A 21,332-nucleotide genomic window follows, 5' to 3' on the forward strand; every position below is an offset into this window, starting at 1 on the left:
GCCAGCGCTCGGGAATGCAGCGGGGCACTGACCCTCCCTGCAGGGATGACCAAGTGCCAGGCGCCTGGGGCGGCGGATGTGTTGGTGGCCACAGCCCCCAGCGCCACCGGGCTCCACGCCGGCTGTCCTGGGCCAGCCCCTGGGGGCCTGAGATGTGTGGGGAGCGTGAATGGGGCTCTGTGGTCGGGCAACTGCTCTGCAGAAGGCGGCTGGCGGCTGCACAGGTGCCGCTGGAGGTGGTGCTGGAGGAGGGGACACAGGAGACACAGAGCTGCTTCCTGGGCCTGGCGTGACACTGCTCTGCATTACGCCCTGGCAAGACATCCCCAGGGCATCTGAATGAGGGTGGTGCCCACCAGGGACCTGCCTTCTCAGCTCCCCAGAGACAGTGAGGAGGGGAGTGGGTGCCCAGAGAGGAAGGACCTGGCCCTCTCTGTGCCCAGCATGGCGGCTGCTGAGCTGGGACTTCAGCCCAGGGCTCTGCCTGCCCCCACGGATCCTGTGCCCCGCTCGGGGCTCAGCCAACGTGGGTCAGTCCTGGAGGCGCCCGCAGCTCTGAGCGTTAGTTCCTCCTCCGTGAGAGGCAAGACCTGGATGGGATGAAGATGCACACGCTTGTTCCCACCCAGGCGGATTTCAGGGTAACGGGACACCACTGAGCCCTCCCCTCTCCTCCCGGCGGGACATCAGCTCCCTTAGGGTGGGACCTCGGGTAGGGTACATTGCTTCTCCTCGCTCTTCTAGGGAGCTGCCCCATCTCTGCCACTGGCCCCTCGCCTTGTTGGTTGCTCCTGAAGGGGTGAATGTCAGAGGTTGTCTTAGAGATGGATGGGGGCTGAAGTCTGAGATGTCGACCTGCCAGGTCCCCCAACCACCTGGGTTCCCAAAGAACAGCGGGCAGCTGGACTGGAGCTACAGGGTGGAGGAGGGGAAATCCGGAAGGTCAGCGCTCCCCCACTGCAAAGGGGACTCTCGGGGGGCCTTTATAGAGCAGCAGAGAACCTCTGTGCCATCCTTGCCCGGAGGGATAGCTCTCAGCCCCGGGGCGGGGGGGAAGGGGGAACCGAGACCGCGGCACTGTGGTCCCACTCACTACTGGGCAGCAACCTGCCCTGGGATTCCTGCTGCCAGGGGACGTGAATGAACCCCCCTCCATCACCCTGCCTGGGGAGCGGGGGTGGTCTGGGGGGAGCAGAGAGGGGGCTTGGAGGGCTGGGGGGCGGGGCAATGTCTCGGCCAGGGTCGACCCACGGTCATTCTGTGGTCAGCGGTGTCTGGTGACAGCTCGGGGTGGTGGGAGGGACAGGTGCCGGAGGGCGAAGCCAGCTCGGTTGAGGCGCACTTTAAAATTGGGCCAAGCGCTTGGACGCGCGGACGCCCCCTTCCCGTCCGGCGTTTCCTTTGCTTTTGGAGGGGAGCCCGCTTCCCCCGCCCCCCGCCCGGGGTGAGCAGTGCCGGAGCGCCAGCGGCCGAGCCCCGCAATGTGCCTGGCTCCGGAGGGCGCTCAGGTGGCCTCAGGTGCCGCCGGGCGCAGCGCCGGGGCGGGGCGCCGGTAGGGCAGGGCCGGCTGGGCGCGCACCTCGCCCCGCCCGCGCGCCGCCCCGCCCGCCCCGCCGGCCGGCGCAGGGCCCTCCCGGAGCTATTTTGAAAGTGACCCTGGGCTGGGCGGCCGCGGGGCGGCGGGCAGAGGCGCGGCGGGCGCGCGGGAACCATGACAGAAGATGACCGAGGCGGCGCTGGTGGAGGGCCACGTCAAGCTGCGGGACGGCAAGAAGGTCGGGGCGCGCGGCGGGCGCGGGGCGGGCGGCGGACGCGGGGCGCGGGGCGTGGGGCGGGCGGCGGGCGCGGGGCACGGGGGGCGGGCGCGGGGCGCGGGGCTGGCGCTCACGCTCCCTCTGTCCCCGCAGTGGAAGAGTAGGTGGCTGGTGCTGCGCAAGCCGTCGCCGGTGGCAGGTGAGCGGGCGCGGGGCGCGGGCACGGGGCGCGGGGCACGGGGCGGGCGGCGGCGGCCTCCTGCGCCCGGCCGGCCCGGAGCGCGGCCAGCTCGCCCGAAATAGCCGGCGGCGCCGGGGCCGAGGGCTGTAACCGGAGAGCGCTCCGGCCTCGCCTCGGCCTGCGCCTGCCGCGGACGCCGGGACGCGGGACCCTTCCGCGACCGCACCGGGCCCGGGAGCCGTCATCTCAGACTCCAGGCCCGGGGTGGGGACCCCCTTGGCAGAAGGGCGGATTGAGGCTCGGAGAGGCCTGCGGGAGCCGGTGGAGGCCCGAGGGGCGAAAGGGCAGGAGCCTGTCCTGGCCCCTTCCCCCATCACGCGGCAGGGAGCATCCCAGAAAGTTCTGCCCCAGTTGGGGATTGAGTCGTGTCTTTGAATCCAAACGTGGATGGGTGTTCCGGGCAGCGCTGACCCCAGGCGGCCCTTCCAGCCTCCCCAGGTGGAGCCGAGGCTGGGCCGCCAGGTAGGAACGGAGAAGAGTGAAATCTACCTTGTGTGTGGGATCCGTCCTGGGAGGAGAGGACGGCCCCCTCCCAGCCCCCTGAGCGGAGCCGGCACCCCAGCCGGGAGGAGCCGGCTGGGAGCCCCGGAGCCGGGCATCTCCAGCTCAGCGGCCGGAGGCTCTGAGCTGTGCAGCTGCAGCTGTTTCCGGAGACAGGTGCCTTGGAGCCGGCCCAGGCTCCCGGGGGTCTGTGTGGGATGCTGGGGGTGTGAGCGCACGCTGCCTCACACGTGCCAGGCTGCCCGAGAGTCTTCCGGGACGCCTGGGGTGTCTGCCATTTCCTAGGCAGGGTGTGGAGGGCCCCCTCCCTGTGCCCCTCCCGGGTCCCCTCCTCCATCCCTTCTGCTGAGCTGGCTCTGGGAGCCTCGTGGTTGCGATAGAAGGGTCTGCTTTCGGCCACGGACACACTCACCTCCTGCCTGGGCCTCAGCTTCCCCTCCAAGGGGGCCTGGGCACCGTGCACCCTTCGTTCAGCCGATCAGTCTTTCATGCCCAGGCCCTGCATCTGGAGCTGTGGGGTCCTAGTCCTGGGGAGCTCAGGGACGCCTGGCAGGGGTGGGGGAGGGTAAGAGCTGGGGAGGGGGTGCCCAGCCGGCAGGGAATGGGGGCACCGGCCAGCTGAGGGTGGCAGAGGCGGGGGTGAAGGCCGTGCTGATCCGGGAGGCTGTGGCCCGAGGCAGGGGGCTGGCTGTTGGGTGGGGGTTGCTTGCCGGGACGGTGGTGAGCCAGGGCCTGTGCGGCCTCTGGGACAGGTGGCCCACCCGAAGAGCAGTCCCGGGGTGGGCCTTGTCCCTCTTGGTAGGGGGGGTAGTGATCTGCAGCCCCTGGTGGTGGATTTTATGCCAGTATCCGAGAGCGCTAGTTGAGAGGTGAGCTCTGGCCGGCCCTGGAGGACACCTGTGGAGGGGGCCCTCGAGCACTGCCGGGGAGTCTGCAGTGGGTCCTCAACACCGTAGACTCTGAGCCTGTAAGTGGGCTTGTGGTCATCGGGCCTTTCCTGGGTCTCACCACGTGCAGCCCAGCGGTAGAGAGCCGGGGGCGTCGGGGAACCAGGACTGGACTGGAGGGGAAATCGCGGAGAAGAGGGGGAAGGCGCTCGGGCAGGACTGGGCCGGGGACTGGGGGCGGGGAGGGGATTAGGGGTGGTGGACGCGGCCCCTCTGGGCTGCTGTCCACTCTGAGCCCTGCGTCTCACGTCCTGGTCCCCAGGGTCTCAGAACCCCCGCGGTCGCTGCCGGTTATCTTAGCAGCGTCCCCTTTATCCTCACGCTGCACGAGGGCCGCGGTCATCCTCTTGCGGGTGCTTGGCCTGAGGCGGAGTTGCCAAGCTGACCCACTGCCCGGCTCTTGCCAGCCCTCCCCCTCTCTCCCTCCCGGTCAGTGCCAGTGGCCATGGTTCCCCGACGGGTCAGAGGCTCCGGACCCTCCTCGCTCTCCCCTCCCTGGCCCCTAGCTGATGAGCTGGCCCCTCTCTAGTGTGTTGGGGGGCCTGGCTGGGAGAGGTGCAGCCACCTGGCCCCCCTTATCCTGAAGACCAGCTCCCTCGGGTGGCCTTGGGTGTTGGGGGCAGGTCCTCGTACTTGGGGTCCCCACAGCTAAGACTCCCCAGATCCTGGCTGCAGCCAAGGGGGAGCCTGGGAAGGAGAGAGGAGGGGCCGCCCTGCCTTCTCGTCATGGAAACGCAGGACTCTTGTTTTTGAAAAGTATTTCCTTCCCAGGAGGGCCCACGAGGAGAGGTTAGGAGGGAATCAGGGGCTGCAGGCGGGCGGGGGTAGGAGAGCCCCTCTCCGCTTTGGGTCTTTTCTCCTGTTTTTGCTTTTCTTAACCAGGACCACTTGTTCTTCTTACAATAAAGTTTAGTTAGTGGAAGGAAGGAAAAGCTCTGATTTTTTTTTTTGGCAGTACGCGGGCCTGTCACTGCTGTGGCCTCTCCCGTTGCGGAGCACAGGCTCCGGACGCACAGGCTCAGCGGCCATGGCTCACGGGCGCAGCCGCTCCGTGGCATGTGGGATCCTCCCGGACCGGGGCACGAACCCGCGTCCCCTGCATCGGCAGGCGGACTCCCAACCACTGTGCCACCAGGGAAGCCCTGATTTATTTTTTTTAAAAGATCTTTATTGGAGTATAATTGCTTCACAATACTGGGTTAGTTTCTATTGTATAGCAAAGTGAATCAGCTATACCTATACGTATATCCCCATCTCCCCTCCCTCTTGCGTCTCCCTCCCACCCTCCCTATCCCACCCCTCTAGGTGGTCCCAAAGCACCGAGCTGATCTCCCTGTGCTGTGGGGCTGCGTCCCACTAGCTGTCTATTTTACATTCGGTAGTGTACATATGTCCATGCCGCTCTCACTTCGCCCCAGCGTCCCCCTTCCCCCGCCCCCGTGTCCTCACTTAAAGTGAAAGGGAAAACCTCTCACTGACAGAAGTAACAATCTTTATAAAAGGGAGCAATACTTCAGCGGGACTGTGCTCCTTGGGGCCTCGACCTCTGTCCTGGCCAGAGGATTCATGCCTGGATCCTTTCCCTTGAGAGGAGGGGGGTCTGGGCGCCCCCCTGGTGACCCTGGGCAGCCCCTCTCTTCCTCCCCGGGTTGAGGCTTAGGATGGTGGGAGAGGTGTCTCTCGCGTGGCTGCCCTGTGGAGGGGGCGGCCCACCCACAGGTGTGGCACCCAGAGGGTTCCTGCGCAGCCAGGGCAGCTCCCCTGCCGTCTGCTCCGAGGGCCCTCAGAGCTCCGAGGGCTTCACCAACTCCTGTGCAAGCTGCGGGGGCTTTATTCAGCCCGGAAGAGCCCCCGGGAGGGACCCTGACTCCTGGAGCTGGCAGGGCCTCTGGGGGGTCATTATAGGCGCAGGGGCTGAGACTGGCTGGCCCACAAATGACTGGGTGCTGCTCCCTGCCCACAAGCCCTTGGCCGGCTGGGAGGTCAGCACCTGCTCCTGCCACCGAAGGTGAGGTGTTAGTCCAGTACCCCCTTCCTATCCCTGCCCTGAGACAGGCGCTGAGTTCCTGGAGGGCAGGGTCCCTGACTCAGCGTCACCCCTCACAGGCAGCCTGGCGGGGGCTGGGGCTGCCAGGTGAGGTACCGTGAGCCCAGCCACTCTCGGCAACATCTGGCCCTGCAAGCTTGCCCAGGAACCGCGGCCTCGGGACACCTGCCCCTTAAGCCGCCTGAGCGGTCCCACTGGCCTGTGCCCGTGCCTCTCCTGTGCAGTGGCAGCTCTGCTAACTGAGGTGGGCGCATTCCGAGAGGTTGGGCGTCCCAGGTGGTGATGGTGGGGAGGGTCCCTTCTCCGGTCCCACCTTCTGGCCTTGGATCTGCCGTGTCCCCCAGGAATGGGCGTGACTCCTCAGTCCTGGGCTGGGCAGGCACTCAAGGACAGGGTGTGGGTGGTGGCCAGCCATTCCGTCCCCACGGAGACCTCGAGAAGGGGGCCAGGGCTTCCTGCAGCCCCTGGTTCCGGACCAGGAATCGGAGCACCTGGGCTCAGGTCTCGCCTCTGCTCGGACCAACTGTGTGCCCTGGACGAGTCCTAGCCGGTCCCTGCGGAGGGTGGACGGGTGGTGGGCATGCATTGGGCCTCGGCACCGTCCGTTCCCGCTGCTGCCGCGAGGTCGGGGTAGCCTGCCTGTGGGAGCCCGTGAAGCCCCCTTGCGCCCTGCGTACACGGTGAACGTGCTTCCCCCGGAACTTGATCAGGAACAGGCCTGGACCTGTGGGTCAGCGGGGTCCCTCGGCTTCAGCCTCAGGCTCCGGCTGGCGGCCCGGTCAGCAGCCCCCATCCCCAGTGCTCGGCTGCCCCTAGCCCGCTGCCCAGCTGCTCTGCTGAAGGCGCTGCCCAAGGTCACTGTGACCTCTGAGGGCTCAAGCCAACAGCCGCTCCTCCGGCTGTGTCCCGTGGGTGGGCGTCAACCTCTGTCTCCTCTCCCAGCTCCCCCTGCTCCCCACAAGGCCCGGAGGTTTGTGTCTTCCCGGCCACCCGCCCTCCCCAGGCTCTCGGCCCCGGGCTAAACGCCTCTGAGTGCCCGTGACTGACTCCATGGTTATTTTTACATCTTCAGATGCGTGTGTCCAGCTGCCTGTGTGCACGCCGCCTGGCGTCTGATGGGCCTCTCAGGCTCACGTGTCCGGGACTGAACCCCAACCCCGCCCCCTGCCCCCGGCCCCGCACCCCCTCCCCAGGTGCCCCCCTCCCCAGTCCAGCCTCGCCCTCCTCTTCCTTCCCCTCACCCCATCATCCACCCACCAAGAGGTCCCATGAGTTAGCGCTGCCTCCGCAGAGGGAAGGCCCCTCCCGCTGTCACCATGGTTACTGCAGAGCCTAGCTTTGGGCCCCCTTTCCTCTGCTCGGCCTAGACCAGCAGCTCCTCTGGCCTGGACAGCTGCAGGGGCCTGGAGCTTTGCTGTCACCCTGTGTCCCTTCGCCACACGCAGCCGGGCTGGGCCCTCTTTGCTCACAGCTCTCGGGGCCCCTGGTGTGCTGGGATGCGGCCTTGGCCTGGCTCAGCAGGCCCACCTGGCTGGAGCCCGCCTACACCTTGGACCACTCTTCCCCTCCCTTCATGCCAGCCCTGCCCATGGGGTCCCTGCCTCTGGGCTTCTGCACTGGCTGTTCCCTCTAGCACAGTGCTGTTCCCTGAGGTGCTGCCGGGCTGGCGCCTTATATCCCTTGGGAGTCCGTTGTCCCTTTGGGAGAGGCTCTGACCCCCGTGCTCAGGCCCCATGACGGCCGCTGTCATCAAATGCCGTCCACCCCCACATGCCGTCCACCCCCACATGCCGTCCACTCCCACATGCCGTCCACCCCTGCCATCACATGCCGGTCCCCTGAACAGCTCTTCCTCAGAGTTTTCTTCGTTATCGACCTTTTTCAGCGTTTGACTGTCTCCCCTCTTGGGTTTCAGCTCCGCAGAAGCCGGGCTGTGTTCCCTGGGTCCCCGGGCTTCTCGTGAGCAGAATGAACTGGGCTGAAGGCTATGGGGGAGGCCGCCCCACTGAGGGACGGAAAAGGAGGTGGGGTGGGCTCCGAGGGGCCCCACTGGGGGTCTTTCAGTGGCCCTTGTGGTTAGCAGGGCCCACTATGGGCAGAAGAGGGCAGGGGTGGGCTGACCCCAGAGGCGGGCACGCTCCCCTGGGTGTCATGGTGATGGGGAAGGTCCCAGGCCCCAGGCTGAGGCCCCCGCTCATCCCGCTCTGTGCTTGCTGGCGTGTGGCGTTCACCGAGGGCCTCTGTGTGCCAGCCTGGGGCTGTGCTGGTGCCTTGACTCCGCAGGGTGAGTGGCGTCTGTTTCTCAGATGGAAAATAGAGGCTCTAAGAGCTGAGGGACGGGTTCCCAAACACGGATGGGGGACGTGAACCGGGCCAGCTGGTCCCCACTGTGGCGCCCATGCACAGTGGTGGAGTGTGTGCGTGTGTGTGTGCAAGCCTGCAGGTATGCGCGTGTAAGCACACGTGTGTGAGCACGCACGCGCGATCAAGTGTGTGGCTGTGCACGCGCACAGGAGTGTGTGTGCGTGTGCCTCCGCGTGCACCCCCTTGGTTTACTCTTTGACACTTTCGTCATCACCCCATCCGTGCCTCCTTTCACTACGATGACCCCGGGCCCCTCCACCCCCGGCCGCGAGCCGCCCAGGCCCTGCGGCGGCTTCATCTCCTGCCCCTGGAGTCCGGGCGCCCAGGGCCGGGTTGCAGCCTGGCTGTGCCCCTGCGGCTCCGCGCTTCAGCTGATGGGTGCTGCCGTGAGCAGGGTCCTCAGGCCCTCGTGGCCCGGCGTGGAGATCAAGCGGCCACGGGAGTGGGTGGCCCGGGGCGCGGGGCGGGAGGGCCAGTGAGCTTCCTCAGCAGCTGACCGGGACACCTCGCGGAGTGACCAGCTCGCTGGGCTTCCTGCGAGGGGCGCAGCCCTGGGTGCTCCCAGAGAGGGTCCCCTGTGGAGCTGGCCAGTCGGTGCAGGCTCCCGTGGCCCTTTGTGCGGCGCGTCTGCGGGAAGGGCTGGTGGTGTCACTGCTCCCCGGGGGCACTGGTGCTGTCTCTCCCGGGCACGACCTGCTTTGTCTCAGGCCCAGACCCGAGAATTGCTGTTTCTCTGGTGCCCGGTACTGAACAGCTTTCCACTAAACAGCGCTCCTCACAGAATAGGTTTTAAAATAGGATCAATTCACGGCCCGAAGTGATGGGGAGGGAAGGGGGTGGAGCAGCTGCCCATCAAAGGGCCCCACCCACGCCCCTCCCAGGAGCGGAGCTCCGCCTCAGCTAGAGGAGTCCAGTGCGGGGGGCTGGAGGGTGCCGGGGGGCTGGAGGGTGCCGGCTGAGGGGCTGGGGGGTGCCGGGGGGCTGGAGGGTGCCGGGGGGCTGGAGGGTGCCGGCTGAGGGGCTGGGGGGCTGCCGGGGCGCTGGAGGGTGCTGGCTGAGGGGCTGGGGGGTGCCGGGGGGCTGGAGGGTGCCGGGGGGCTGGAGGGTGCCGGCTGGGGGGCTGGGGGGCTGCCGGGGGGCTGGAGGGTGCCGGATGAGGGGCTGGGGGGTGCCGGGGGGCTGGAGGGTGCCGGCTGAGGGGCTGGGGGGCTGCCGGGGTGCTGGAGGGTGCCGGCTGAGGGGCTGGGGGGCTGCCGGGGTGCTGGAGGGTGCCGGCTGAGGGGCTGGGGGGTGCTGGGGGGCTGGAGGGTGCCGGGGGGCTGGAGGGTGCCGGCTGGGGGGCTGGGGGGCTGCCGGGGGGCTGGAGGGTGCCGGCTGAGGGGCTGGGGGGTGCCTGGGGGCTGGAGGGTGCCGGGGGGCTGGGGGGTGCCGGCTGGGGGGCTGGGGGGGTGCCGGGGGGCTGGAGGGTGCCGGGGGCTGCCGGGGGGCTGGAGGGTGCCGGCTGAGGGGCTGGGGGGTGCCGGGGAGCTGGAGGGTGCCGGGGGGCTGGAGGGTGCCGGCTGGGGGGCTGGGGGGCTGCCGGGGGGCTGGAGGGTGCCGGCTGAGGGGCTGGGGGGTGCCGGGGGGCTGGAGGGTGCCGGGGGGCTGGGGGGTGCCGGCTGGGGGGCTGGGGGCGTGCCGGGGGGCTGGAGGGTGCCGGGGGCTGCCGGGGGGCTGGAGGGTGCCGGGGGCTGCCGGGGGGCTGGAGGGTGCCGGCTGAGGGGCTGGACGGCAGCTGCGCCAGCCGTGGCCCGGCTGTGACTGGGCAGCTTCCACCAGGGGCTGTCACACAGCCCTGACCCTCGCCCTGTTCTGTTCATGTGTAAAATGAAATCAGTGACGCTGAGGGTGTGTTAGCTTTCTGGGGCTGCAGTAATGAATTGCCACAAACTGGGGGGCTTAAAACAACAGAAATGTGCTCTGGAGGCTGGAAGCCCAAAATCCAGCAGCGTTCACCCGCTGAAGGCGCTGGGGAGCACCCTTCCCACCTCCTCCGGCTCGGGCGACTCCAGGCCTCCTGGGCTTGTGGGCACGTCACTCTGTGACTTGGCTTCTCGTGGCCTCTCCTCTGTGCATCTGTCTTTCCTTTTTTGTCTCTTATAAAGACACCCGTCTTTGGTTTTTTAAAATTTATTTATTTATTTTTGGCTGTGTTGGGTCTTCGTTGCTGCGTGCGGGCTACTCTCTAGTGGCAGCGAGCGGGGCCTACTCTTCCTTGCGGTGCGTGGGCTTCTCACTGCGGTGGCTTCTCTTGTTGCGGAGCATGGGCTCTAGGTGCGTGGGCTTCTCACTGCGGTGGCTTCTCTTGTTGCGGAGCATGGGCTCTAGGTGCGCGGACTTCAGTAGTTGTGGCACGTGGGCTCAGTAGTTGTGGCTCGCGGGCTCTAGAGCACAGGCTCAGTAGTTGTGGCGCACGGGCTTCGTTGCTCCGCGGCATGTGGGATCCTCCCGAACCAGGGCTCGAACCCGTGTCCCCTGCATTGGCAGGCGGATTCTTAACCACTGCGCCACCAGGGAAGCCCCAAGACACTCGTCTTTAGATTTAGGGCCACGCGGATAATCCTGGGTGACTCATTTTGAGATCCTTACCTTGTTCACGTCTGCAAAGACCCTTTCTCCAAATAAGGTCATGTTTGCAGATTTGGGGGGGTCAGGACGTGGAAATGTCTTTTGGGGGCCCCCATTCACCCCAGTGCAGGCGGGCGAGCGTACGCATGGAGTCTCAGATCTCTGTAAGGAGTAGGATGTGAGCTGCATTTCAGTTAGAGCCAGGGAAAAGGGTCTCGGGGACACATGCTGGCTCTCGCGTGTAGGTCCCCAAGCCAGCCTCGCAAGTGCAGGCATCCAGGACGGCAAGACCTGCTTGGCAGCAGGAGGCGTCTGAGGAGCGTGACGTATGGGGCGACACAGGGGCTCGTAGCAAACGAGGCTCTAGCCCACGAGTCGGCAAACCAGGGCCCTGAGCCACATGCGGCCCGCGGCTTGTTTCTGTTGTAAAGTTTTATTGCAACACAGCCATTCACTTACGCGTGGTCTGCGGCTACTCTTGAGTTCAGTAGTTGTGACAGAGGCTGCGTGGTCCACGTAGCCGAAAACAGGTACTGTGCGACTCTTCACAGGAGGGTTATGGACTTTGCTCTCGGCTGTATCACTGGGAGCGTAACTCCTAGAACAAAGGGGTGACAGTCTGGCCCTGCCTTGCTGTTAAGGCCACAACTAAAGCGAACGGTGTTTCCTGTGACAGAAGGCCCTCACCCTCACCTGTGTCAGGTGATGGGGCTGTCACTGCTCCAGCAGAAGAGGGCCTGCCTTCGAGAGCTCATCTTCCAGGGTGGGGAGTGGGGAGACTGGAAACATGGGACAGACAGCTACCTAGAAAAGCCATCGGGAGAGATGCCGGCCTTCCCTGGGGAGAGGCGTGGCAGGAGGGGTCGGCGTGTCTGGGGATGGGGCAGCCCGCGTGGCTGGCCGGGCTGTCATCACGCCCGTGGTCCCTTCCCCAGCCGCCTCGGTGGCTTCCCTTTGTCCACGCACATTTTTACTGGGAGCCTTTCTGTGCTCACCGCCTCCCCAAGCTTTCACCTCTTGGGCCTCTGGTGACACATCAGGGAGCACTTCCATAATGACACATGCCCTTCATGCCACGTGTGTGACTAATTTCTCTCCGGGCCGGGCCACGAGTTTCCTAAGGGAGCCGTGCTCGGGAGAGAACACACTGGAACCCTTGGGTGGGCAGATGGGTTTTTGTGGGTTCTGGGGTTTTGTTTGTTTCCCTCAAAATGAGAACACCTTTACTTTTTTCTGAGGTAAGCATTTCAAACCCTACAAGCAGGGTGTCAGACAGGAAGTGGAGCTCCCCCATCACAATCCCCGGATTTTGAAATACAGGCGTGTTGGAGTCCAGTCCCCGAGGCTGGTCTGTGTGCTGCCGGGGGCTGCCTTCACGGGCGGCCGGGACAGACTGTCCACCCTCCGCCTTCATAAGGAAGGGGCTGTGGCTGTGGTTTGATGGCAAACAGGCAGGAAGCACCACCCTTGTTCTCCCCTGGCGGCAAAGATGAGTCTTGACTCCAGCTCGTCGGGATCTGGTTGTCACTTGGGTCTGTGGGGCTGCTTTTCCAGCGTTCGGGGGTTGGGCCGGGGGAAGCAGTTCATCGCTTCGTCCCGCGCCCACCCCTCCGTCCCCTCCTGCCCGGACGAGGGGGCTTGATCGTCGAGCGTGCGGGGCTCGGGGCTGTCCGACACTTCAGTGTTCCCATTAGGCCCCGGACCCCTCACCTTCATCAGAGACCGGGCGGCGGCCGCGCTGGGCGCGCTTAGGAGGGTCGCTCGTGCTCTGAGCTAGGGCGGTTCTCCAGGGCCACACAGGCGGCCAGGAGCGGCGGGGATACTGGCACAGCGATGAGGGTGTTGAGGGAAATGGGAACTTGAGGCAGACTCCGGCGCGTCCCCTGCGGGCTCTCGGGGGCGGCTCGTGTCGCGTCTGGCAGAGGGACCCAAGCCCAGTGGCTCTCCTGCCCTCCCCGGCGCTGGAGTCCGGCTCACACCCTGGAAACGGAGAAATCCAGGAGGTGAAGTGGCTCTGGGTGTGGCAGGAAGCCACCCTTGCAGGGCCGAGGCGGGAGGTCTGAGCCCCCGGCAGGCTCCCTGCTGTCCTGCCAGCAGCCTGAGTGTGGCCCCCGTGGCCCCGGGGTCTGGGGCAGGCTGGAGGCCCTGGCTGGGGGCCGGGGTCAGGTGGGCGGGCCAGCCAGGGCTTGTTCTGAGCCCACTTCCGCTGTGTGGCCGGGGCCGTGTGGGCGGGGTCACCCTCTTGCCCACGAGGAGGTGGAGCTGCAGGGTGGCGGGGCCCAGGCTCTCGGGCGAGCGGGGGCGGGGCCGGGGCGGTAGCTGCACGGCACCTGCACGGCACCGCGTGCCTGACGGCCCCGCGCCCTCCGCAGACTGCCTGCTGATGCTGGCCTACAAGGACAGGGCGGAGCGAGCCCGCGGGATGCGGGAGCGCAGCAGCCTCGCGCTGGAGGACATCTGCGGCCTGGAGCCCGGCCTGCCCTACGAGGGCCTGGCCCACACGCTGGCCATCGTCTGCCTGTCGCAGGCCGTCATGCTGGGCTTCGACAGCCGGGAGGCCATGTGCGCCTGGGACGCCCGGATCCGCCACGCGCTGGGTGAGGGTGAGTGACACCGGCGCGGGGCTCCGGGGGCCCAGCCTCTGTCCTGAAGCGTCCCGCGGGCCCCACCGACGGGCTGCAGAGGCCGGGCCGCGACTCCAGGCCACGGAGCCCAGGGCTTGCGGAGCGCCCTCCGCCCGGCCGCAATTGGGGCGGGGGGCTGGGGGGCCGGCCGCTCTTGAGCTCCCTGACTTTTGACCCCATTCGTCTGAACTAGAGCTTTTAGCCCCAGCGGGCGGCTGGCTGAGCAGTGATCCGCAAGTGCGGCCCTTGGCTTCTCACGGGGTTGCCTGGGCCCAGAGCCGGGCGGCAGGAGCCGCGCGGTGTCGGGAGCGCCGTCCCCCGCGTGTCCCTCAAGGGGAGTAGCGGGGTGCGGGGAGCGCTCTCGGGAGATGGGGGGACCCAGCGCACCTCTCAGCCCCGCCGCCCACCCGGCCGTGTGAGCAGAGGCGGGCGGGCCCCCAGCTGAGCCATCAGAACCCATGATATTTTTAAAAAAATTAAAAAAAATTGAAGTAGATTTAATTTACAACGTTGTGTTAGTTTCAGGTGTCCAGCAAAGTGGTTCAGTTACACACATATACGTATATTCTTTTTCCTGTTCTTTTCCGTTATAATTTTTACAGCTAATGAGTAGAGTTCCCTGTGCTATACAGTAGGTCCTTCTTGTTTCCCCGTTCTATATAGAGTAGTGTGTATATTTTAATCCCCCCGTCCTAATTTATCTCGAAACCCGGGATATTTTAACACCGTATTTTAAAAATTCAAAATTAAAGCCAAAAGCCCGTGACGAACGAAGTGTCAGAATTCAGAGTGAAGCTGGGCTCCGAGCCACCCTCAGACATTCCCGTCCGCAGCTGCCCCAGCGCCACGGCCGGCCTGGTCTCGATTCATACATTTGCTGTTTCGCTCACCGTGGGCTTTTTGCGTTAATTTTTGTTGTTTAAATAATCACTCAAATGTCAGTGATCTTGGCCACTGTCTTGTGCTCAGGTAAGGCCCTTGCTCACCTCACACCAGCCCAGCCCGGCTAGCGGGCTGCGGCCCCTCCCACCTCCGGGCGCCCCCAGAGCAGTCCCCTAGTCTGGGGACGTGTGGACGGCTCAGTGAGGGGATGCAGTGGCAGAAGGGAAGAGCCGCGCCTTTCCAGAAAGTTCTGCGGTTGGGGGTTCCCGCCAGTTCAGCCTGGCTCAGGGCACGGCTCCTTTTCTGCTACGGGGCAGGCAGGGCCCTCGCACAGAGGCAGCTGGCGCCCTGTCTCGGCACCTTGCCAGAAATCACTAGGACACTGATGAGGTCGCTGACCCCCAGCCTCCTTGGGCCGGGCACGGCAGGCCCTCAGGGCTTCCTTGCCTAGGAGCCCCCTCAACGCCCCACTGCAGGGGCTTGGGTGGGGCTCAGGGAGGAGGAGGTGGGGCTGGGACTGGGCCCCTCTGGGTTGGAGATGAGGCTGGTGGGCACGGGCGGGTAGGCCGCCGTCCACTCCTGGGCCCGGCTACTCCGGGGTGCACCCTCTTCCGAGGTGGGAGCCATCTGGGGAGAGAAGACCATCCTTCTGAGGGGCTTCAGGGCAGAGCGCCGAGCCGGAGTAGTGGATGAGATCTCGGGGAGCAAGTTGTCCTGCTCGGCGCCAGGGAGAACCCCTAACTGGAGAGGGCAGGGGGTCCACGGTTTCCCGAGCGTCCCTGCGGTCAGGCTGGGCTGCGAGGCAGACCTTAGACTCTCCACGGACCAACGGGAGGCTGGGCCTCCTGGGCCTCCGTTTCCCCATCTTTGAAATGGGACCACAGCAGCTACCCTGGGCGGGGGTTCTCAGAGGACGTGCTGTGAACGGGAGTCCTGAGGCCGCGGACCTACCAGGAGGCACGTGTGAGCTTTCACTGGAGCTCGCCGGGGCCAAGTTAGGATGGGGAGGGGGCCCCTGAGGATGGGAGAGGTGAGTGTAGCCACCTCGGGGCTGGACGCTGCGCTGGGAGGCGGGGTGGGGCAGACCTGCCCTCTGAGCTGACCCTGGGAAGCTGCGCCCCTCCCCCGCCTCTGCCCCAGCGACGCCCTCTCGCCCCTGCCCCGCCCTTAGTGCACAGGTTCCACGTGACCGTGGCTCCAGGCACCAAGCTGGAGAGCGGACCCGCCACCCTGCACCTCTGCAATGACATCCTCGTCGTGGCCAGGGACGTCCCTCCGGCCGTCACGGGGCAGTGGAAGCTGTCGGACCTCCGGCGCTATGGGGCCGTGCCCAGCGGGTTCATCTTTGAAGGAGGGACCAGGTGTGGGTACTGTAAGTATGTGGGCCGTGGGGACCCTGGGCCGCGGGCAGCCCCAGACCTCCCGGCTTCCCGGCCCGACCGTGGTTCAGAGCCGACCCTCCTGCTTGCCGCTGGCCTCTCGGGGACACGGCAGGGTTATGTCTTTTAACGTCGAGCCCAGACCCTCAGCCGTCTCTGCTCTTGCTGTTGGAGGCTGAGAGGAGGGCCCCTCCCGCAGGAAGCCCGTGCAGGGGCCGCCCGGAGGCAGCTCATGGGCCTACATCCCAGGTCACAGGGCATCAGAGCGGCTCAGGCTGGCTTTAAAAAAAAAAAAAAAGGGGGAAGAAGAAGAATAGATGCATTTATTGAGGATGTGCTGAGAAACTCCATAGTGGACCCGCCAGCTCCCTTGGCCCTCCCAGGCCGGACGTCACAGGTGGGGGCCGAACGCAAGGGCCCAGCAGTGAGGCAGGGGTCCTGAGGGCCGAGGTGGTGTCCGAGCTCCAGCAAGCTGTCCTCCAGGCCGGGAGGGGCGTGGTGGGAGTGGGGGATGTTCCAGTGCCCCCAGCCTGCTGTTCTCCGAGTTGGGGGCCTCTGTGGACCTGCTGTCACCGCGGGGAGCGAGAAGTCCCTTCCCTCCTCTCCAGCGGGGCCGAGCCTATCTGCGTGGCCTCCCGGGCTTGCGGCCGGCCGAGGGCATCCTGCTGACCAGCTGGGCGGCCTCGAGGGCCACGGTCAGTGTGCTGGGCTGTGGGCTGTGCATCCCCACCTCCGTCAGCCTGGGACCCTGGTCAGGGGGATCATCGGCCCCTCCCTCGTGTGCAGGGTGGATGGAGGCTCTAAGCTGGGGGCGACCTCTCTCCACCTCTCCACCCCCGTAAAGGGGCATTAACCGCCCCCCTCCCTGCCACCCGCAGCCTCATGAGAGCACGCAGATGGCCTACCGCAGGGCCTGGCACACGCTCGGTATGGCCAGGATGGGGTCCACCTGGCTCTGGGGCCTTGGTCATGCCTGGATCTCTCTGGACAGAGGACACGGTTGTGCTGCGTGCTGGGCACCTGGCCCCCTCATTCTGCAAGGGGTGTGTGAGGTGGGACAGGCTGATCCGGCCCAGCCGGGCAGCCCGCAGGGCCCTGCCTTTGAGGGGACAAGATGTAGGCTTCAAAGGCGCTTAGCAAACAGGTGAACAAGCAGGTGAGGGCCAGGTTCCTGCTCAAGGCAGCATGTCTGTAGCCACTGAACTGTACGATGCTCCCTGGTCCTGGGCTTGGGGGAGGTTACAAGCTTGGAGAGGCAGAGAGGCAGGGAGGGGTGATGTAGCGGAGGCGTAGGTGGACCTCTGGGGCGGGCAGTTTGGCGCAGTGGCCCTGGAGCTGGTGGGGCGGCCGCAGACGGCGCCCGAAGGGCCTTGACCGCGGCTGCGCCTGTGCGTTTCCCATCTGGAGTTTTTGGGCATGAGTGAGGGGTGAGCGCAGCTATCGGCCTGCCTGCCTGGGCTGCTGTGGAAGGGCGCACGGGACATTGGCCAGAGTCCTTTCTGCTGGACAAGCCGTGGGCCACCTCGTCTTTGGTACATCAGAGGTGACAGCGGCGGTTGGTGCAGGGGACCCTGGCCCAGCTTTGTTTCCCTCCCTCGCGTGGCTGGCCGGGAGCCGCAGGTCACAGCGTACTTGGCACGTGGCGGCCCTTCCCTTCCGAGATCTCCTCCATGTGGGGCCCTGGAGCTGCTGGGGGCACCCCGGGCAGGGTCGGGGGGAGAGACCAGCGTCCTGCTGGAACTGTGGAATCCCTGCGCGCTGAGCCTCAGACAGGATGGCTTGTGGCTGCTTTGAGGACTGGGGTTCAGACCTGGGGTTGGTGCTGGCGTGTGCCCTGGAGCGGGGGCAGGCCAGGAGGACCGGCTCCTTGGAGACCATTTTATTTGCCTGGACGTAATGTAATAGTGCCCTCTAGATATTCTTCCCCTGAGGCCTCGGGGTTGAAAATTCCGACTCTTGGTGTGGGTGGGCTCCTCCTGCGATCGTCAGCAATTCCAGGCATCAGAGCAGCGCTTCCTGCGAGGGCAGAAGCTGAACTCGAGCCGCTGTGCCTTCCCTGGGTCCCCAGCGTGAACTGTGACAGGGCCGCCCTGGTTCTTCTGCCTGAGGCCTCGAGTTAGCTCCGTCCACAAACCCGGGCTGGCCCAGCGGGTCCGCCTTGACCTGCAGGCTGCAGGCCGGACATTCTCCCTCCCGCTGAGGGACCCTGGACCGAGAGAGACTCCCTGTTGGGCATCCTCATCTCCCCTCCAGGCTGTCTGGAGGCCCCTGGCCAAACCCACCCAGTCAATGGTGGCCGAACACGGTGGTGGGTGGCTAGGCCAGACTGTCCCGACCCTATGCCCCCGGCAGGTCCCACTGGGCTCCGTTCTCTTCCAGGGACAAGCTTGCGGCTGCTCTGCTGGTTTAAGCCAGTTTTTAGGCTGTTACCGGACTCGATGCAGGGCTGGGTGGGAAGGGACGGTGCACCCCTGTGCGTGTGGTCAGAGCACCAGGCCACTCAGGACCCGGGCCGTCCTGGGAGGAGGGCGGCTAGTTCAGGTCCAGGAAGGGGTGTGAGTTAGGGTCCTGGGGCCACGTAGCAAATGACCACAAGCCGGGGCCTTAGAACAACACAAATTTGTTCCTTCACCGTTCCGTTCAAAGTCAAAGTTGGGGAAGGGCCGGGCTCCCTCGGGGGTCCGGGGGAGGGTCTTCCCTGCCTGTTCCAGCTCCCGGGGGCGCCAGGTGTGCCTGGGCTTGTGGCCGCGTCACTCCCGTCTCTGCTCCGGCATCACGGGGCGTCTCTGTAGGACGCCAGTCGTTGGGTTTAAGGCCGCCCCGCACTCGGGGGTGGTCTGTCTGCGAGCCTTCACTTGAACACCTGCAGAGACCCTTTTCCAGATAAGGCCACCATCATCGGCTCCAGGATGTGAACCTATCATTTGGGGCCACCGTTCAGCCCATGGCAGGGGTCACCTGAGTGGTGACGGTACCAGCGTTGAGATCTCGATGAGTCTGTGGGCACCGGGACAGAGAGTGGGTCAGAGTCCCCAGAAGGCCCTGGAGGGTTTTGGATGTAAGGAATCAACATCTTCTCCCCTGGGGCAGGTCCCAGCCTGGACCCTGGGCCCTCAGCCCACTCCAGAGAGCAGTAACTCGACCCTGGCCCCCTTCACCCGTCCTGAGGCGTGGGTAACTGGATGTCAGGAGAGGGCCCTGGAGCGTGTGGGGGAGGGGCCGGGCAGGTGTGGGGGGGGGCTCCGTGTGGCTCCGGGTACCGCGGGGGTGGACGTGTCCTCTCTGTGGCCTCCACATGGACGACAGCCTGTGCAGATGATTCGGATGGGGGTTGGGCTTGGTGGCCGGGAGCTTGAGGTCCCCCAGCGTGGCCCGACTCTCTCTCTCTGGGGTGGTCACGGCCCGCTGTGTGTGTTTAGGGCTGCAGGGCGGGGGCAGGGCATGCCGGTGAGGGTGGCACAGAGGCTTGGGGGCCCTTCCCCAGCAAGAGGCTCAGCAGGCAGGGAGAAGGGTGGGCCCGGGAGAGCGGGGTCTGTCCGCGGTCTGGAGCCCGGGGAGGGCTTTGGAGAGGGCCGGGGGGCATTTGAACGGAAGTTTCTAGGCTGAGGGGCCCCAGAGGAAGTCCCCGTCCTTTACATTGGCAGGTCCTGTCAAGGGCACTTCAAGGGCATTTCCACATCCGTGTGAGCCGGCTGCGGACAGGATCGGGGTCCTGGGCTGCTGAGGAATTCAGCAGGTGGTGGAGGGCGGGGGTCCCAGGCTGGCTCCTGAGTCTGTGCAGGCCGCTTCCCCTCTCCTTCTCCCTAGTTCCTTGGGGTCCAGGCCATCCTGTCAGCCCCTTGGGGTGCAGTGAGCATTTTAAAACGATTTTTATATGTGCGTAAAGGAGAAGCTCTGAACTAGGGAGAGACCGTCTTGCCACGCCTGTCCAGCTCTGAGAAGCCCTTAAGTGCCTCTTTTGTGGTCCAAATGCTGGTCTCCCTGGAACTGCTGGAGCCCTGGTCTTGAAGCCCAGGAATCTTGGGGAGGAGGGAATGCATTCAGGGGCTTCTCTGTGGCCTGCACTGGGTGAGGGGTTGGAGCTGGGAGCACATGGCTGGGGAGACTCAGCCTGTGTGGGAAGACACAAGGCGTTTAGAATCCTCGGGGCCACAAGGGGAGCCGGGGAGGGCCACAGACCCCAGCCCGGGAGCGTTGGGGAGGCCCTCCTGGAGGTGAACCTGAGTGGGGCCTCTGCGGGGTGAATAGGAGTTGGCCCAGCCGCCGAAGGTAGGGAGGGCTGGGGGGAAGAGAGAAGGTGCTCCAGCCGTACATTAAGCGCGGCTGGGTGACGGGAACAGTGTGTGCGGGGTGGCAGAGGTGAGGTAAGAGGAGGAATCTGGACCAGAGCTTGCACTGCGTTCCCAGGGTAGCAGGGAGCCATCAAAGGTGCTAGAGCAGGACAGTGCCACCCACAGATCTGTGTTGAGGGTGATAACTGTGGCCCCAGGGTGCAGACGGGATGGAGGCAGGGGCCGTGAGTGGACGTGAGATGTGCAGCCGCTGAGGCAGGGTCCTGCTGTGGGCGGCAGCTGGGTGGGTGGGCAGGGCCTGTGGGTTCAGGAATGTTAAGGCGGTGAGTGAGAGGGGGAGGGAGGGAGGGCCAGCCTGGGGTGGGCGGGGAGGGGGCGAGGCCAGCCGAGGGTCCCAGCAGGGTGGGCCTGGGCTGAGCGGTCCAGTGCTTTGCCGGGAGCGTTGGGGAGGCCCTCTGGAGGTGAACCTGAGTGGTGGGGCAGGCGTCCCAGGCTGGGTTGCAGCCCGTGCAGAGGCCCCGTCAGGAACACCTGTTCAGGTTTATACTTGGAGGTTGAGTCTCCCCTTGGGGTCTAGGGCCCCTGTCCCGTTTCTGACAGGTTTGTGGTTGATTTCAGCCCTCTGCCCTGAAGTCTCTGCTCCGGGGGTGGGAGTTGGGCCCGGAATCTGTCACCCTTTTGTAGTCCACTATGGCATTTGCATGCGGGGATGGTTCTGGGTGCTCTGCGTGTCCAGGGAGGTGACGCTCTGGGTGTCCAGGGAGGCCTCACTTGCACAGGGCCAGGGAGAGATGGGGCTGGGGTGATAGTCACCCCAAGAGACCCCCTTGCAGGGCCCCATACTTCGTGGGGTTCTAGGTCCTCACACCAACCCTGCGTGGTGTGTGCACATCCCCATTTTACAGGCAGGGAAACTGAGGCCCGGAGCTGTCCGTGAGTTGCCCTGGCCTGTCCCTCTGGGCGTGCTGGAGCCGAGGTCTGGCCCTGGGGGGACCTGACCCCACACCGCGTGCCCTGCTGTGCTGCCAGCCAGCCCAGCGCCCGCCTGGCCCCGGGGTTAAGTGGGGCAGGACCAGACACTTTTCAGCTCTCAGCAGACTCAGGGATTCCTTTTTGGGGTGTTTTGCTTCAGTCTGTTTCCTCCTAGGCAGAAAAGCAGGCCCCGTGTCCTCCTGACCTTGGGGACCTGCAGGGTGGCCTCTTGGGACCATCTGGACGTGATGGCATGCGAGCCTCATCCCACATCTCCAAGGGGGAGATGCCCGCTGTGTGCAGGCGGTGTCGTCAGGGCAGGCGGCTGGCATCTAGCAGCGGCCGTGAGGATGTGAGGTGCCTGCACTGCGTGGCTGCCTCCTGCCCGGATGGGGATGGGATGGGCTGAAGAGGGTGGGGAGACGGCTCGCTCGAGGATGGGACAGAGCCTGCTTCCCGGAGGAGCTGTTCGTTGTTTTGGTCTTGTTCGTTTTTGTTTTACTGTGGCAAAATGCACGTAACACAAAATGCACTATTTAAACCACTTCTAGCATGTAGTTCAGTGGCAGTGAGCACATTCATGCAGTGATTCTGCCCCCATCACCACCCCCAGCCCCAGAATCTTTTCGTCTTCCCGAACCCTGTCCCCATTAAACACTCTCTCCCCATCCCCTCTCCCCGCCCAGCCCTGCACCCTTTATTCTCCTTTCCGTCTCTGAGTT

At 65.4% G+C, this 21,332-nt stretch overlaps 1 protein-coding gene across 2 annotated transcripts in view; it reads left to right on the top strand.

Moving 5' to 3' along the window:
• Positions 1–1,677: 1,677 nt before the first annotated feature.
• DOK7 (docking protein 7) overlaps positions 1,678–21,332 on the top strand; it is a 34,894-nt gene continuing 15,239 nt past the window's right edge. The window contains exons 1-4 of one of the 2 annotated variants that reach the window (XM_079920446.1): positions 1,678–1,775; positions 1,908–1,953; positions 12,834–13,064; positions 15,139–15,339. In XM_079920446.1, the coding sequence (XP_079776572.1) occupies positions 1,722–1,775; positions 1,908–1,953; positions 12,834–13,064; positions 15,139–15,339 (532 nt within the window). In that variant the 5' untranslated portion in view covers positions 1,678–1,721. The remainder of the gene's footprint in view (positions 1,776–1,907; positions 1,954–12,833; positions 13,065–15,138; positions 15,340–21,332) is intronic. The other variant, XM_079920447.1, reaches the window with a different exon arrangement.

The sequence above is a fragment of the Stenella coeruleoalba genome (assembly GCF_951394435.1).
Source record: "Stenella coeruleoalba genome assembly, chromosome: 4".
Taxonomy (NCBI): domain Eukaryota; kingdom Metazoa; phylum Chordata; class Mammalia; order Artiodactyla; family Delphinidae; genus Stenella; species Stenella coeruleoalba.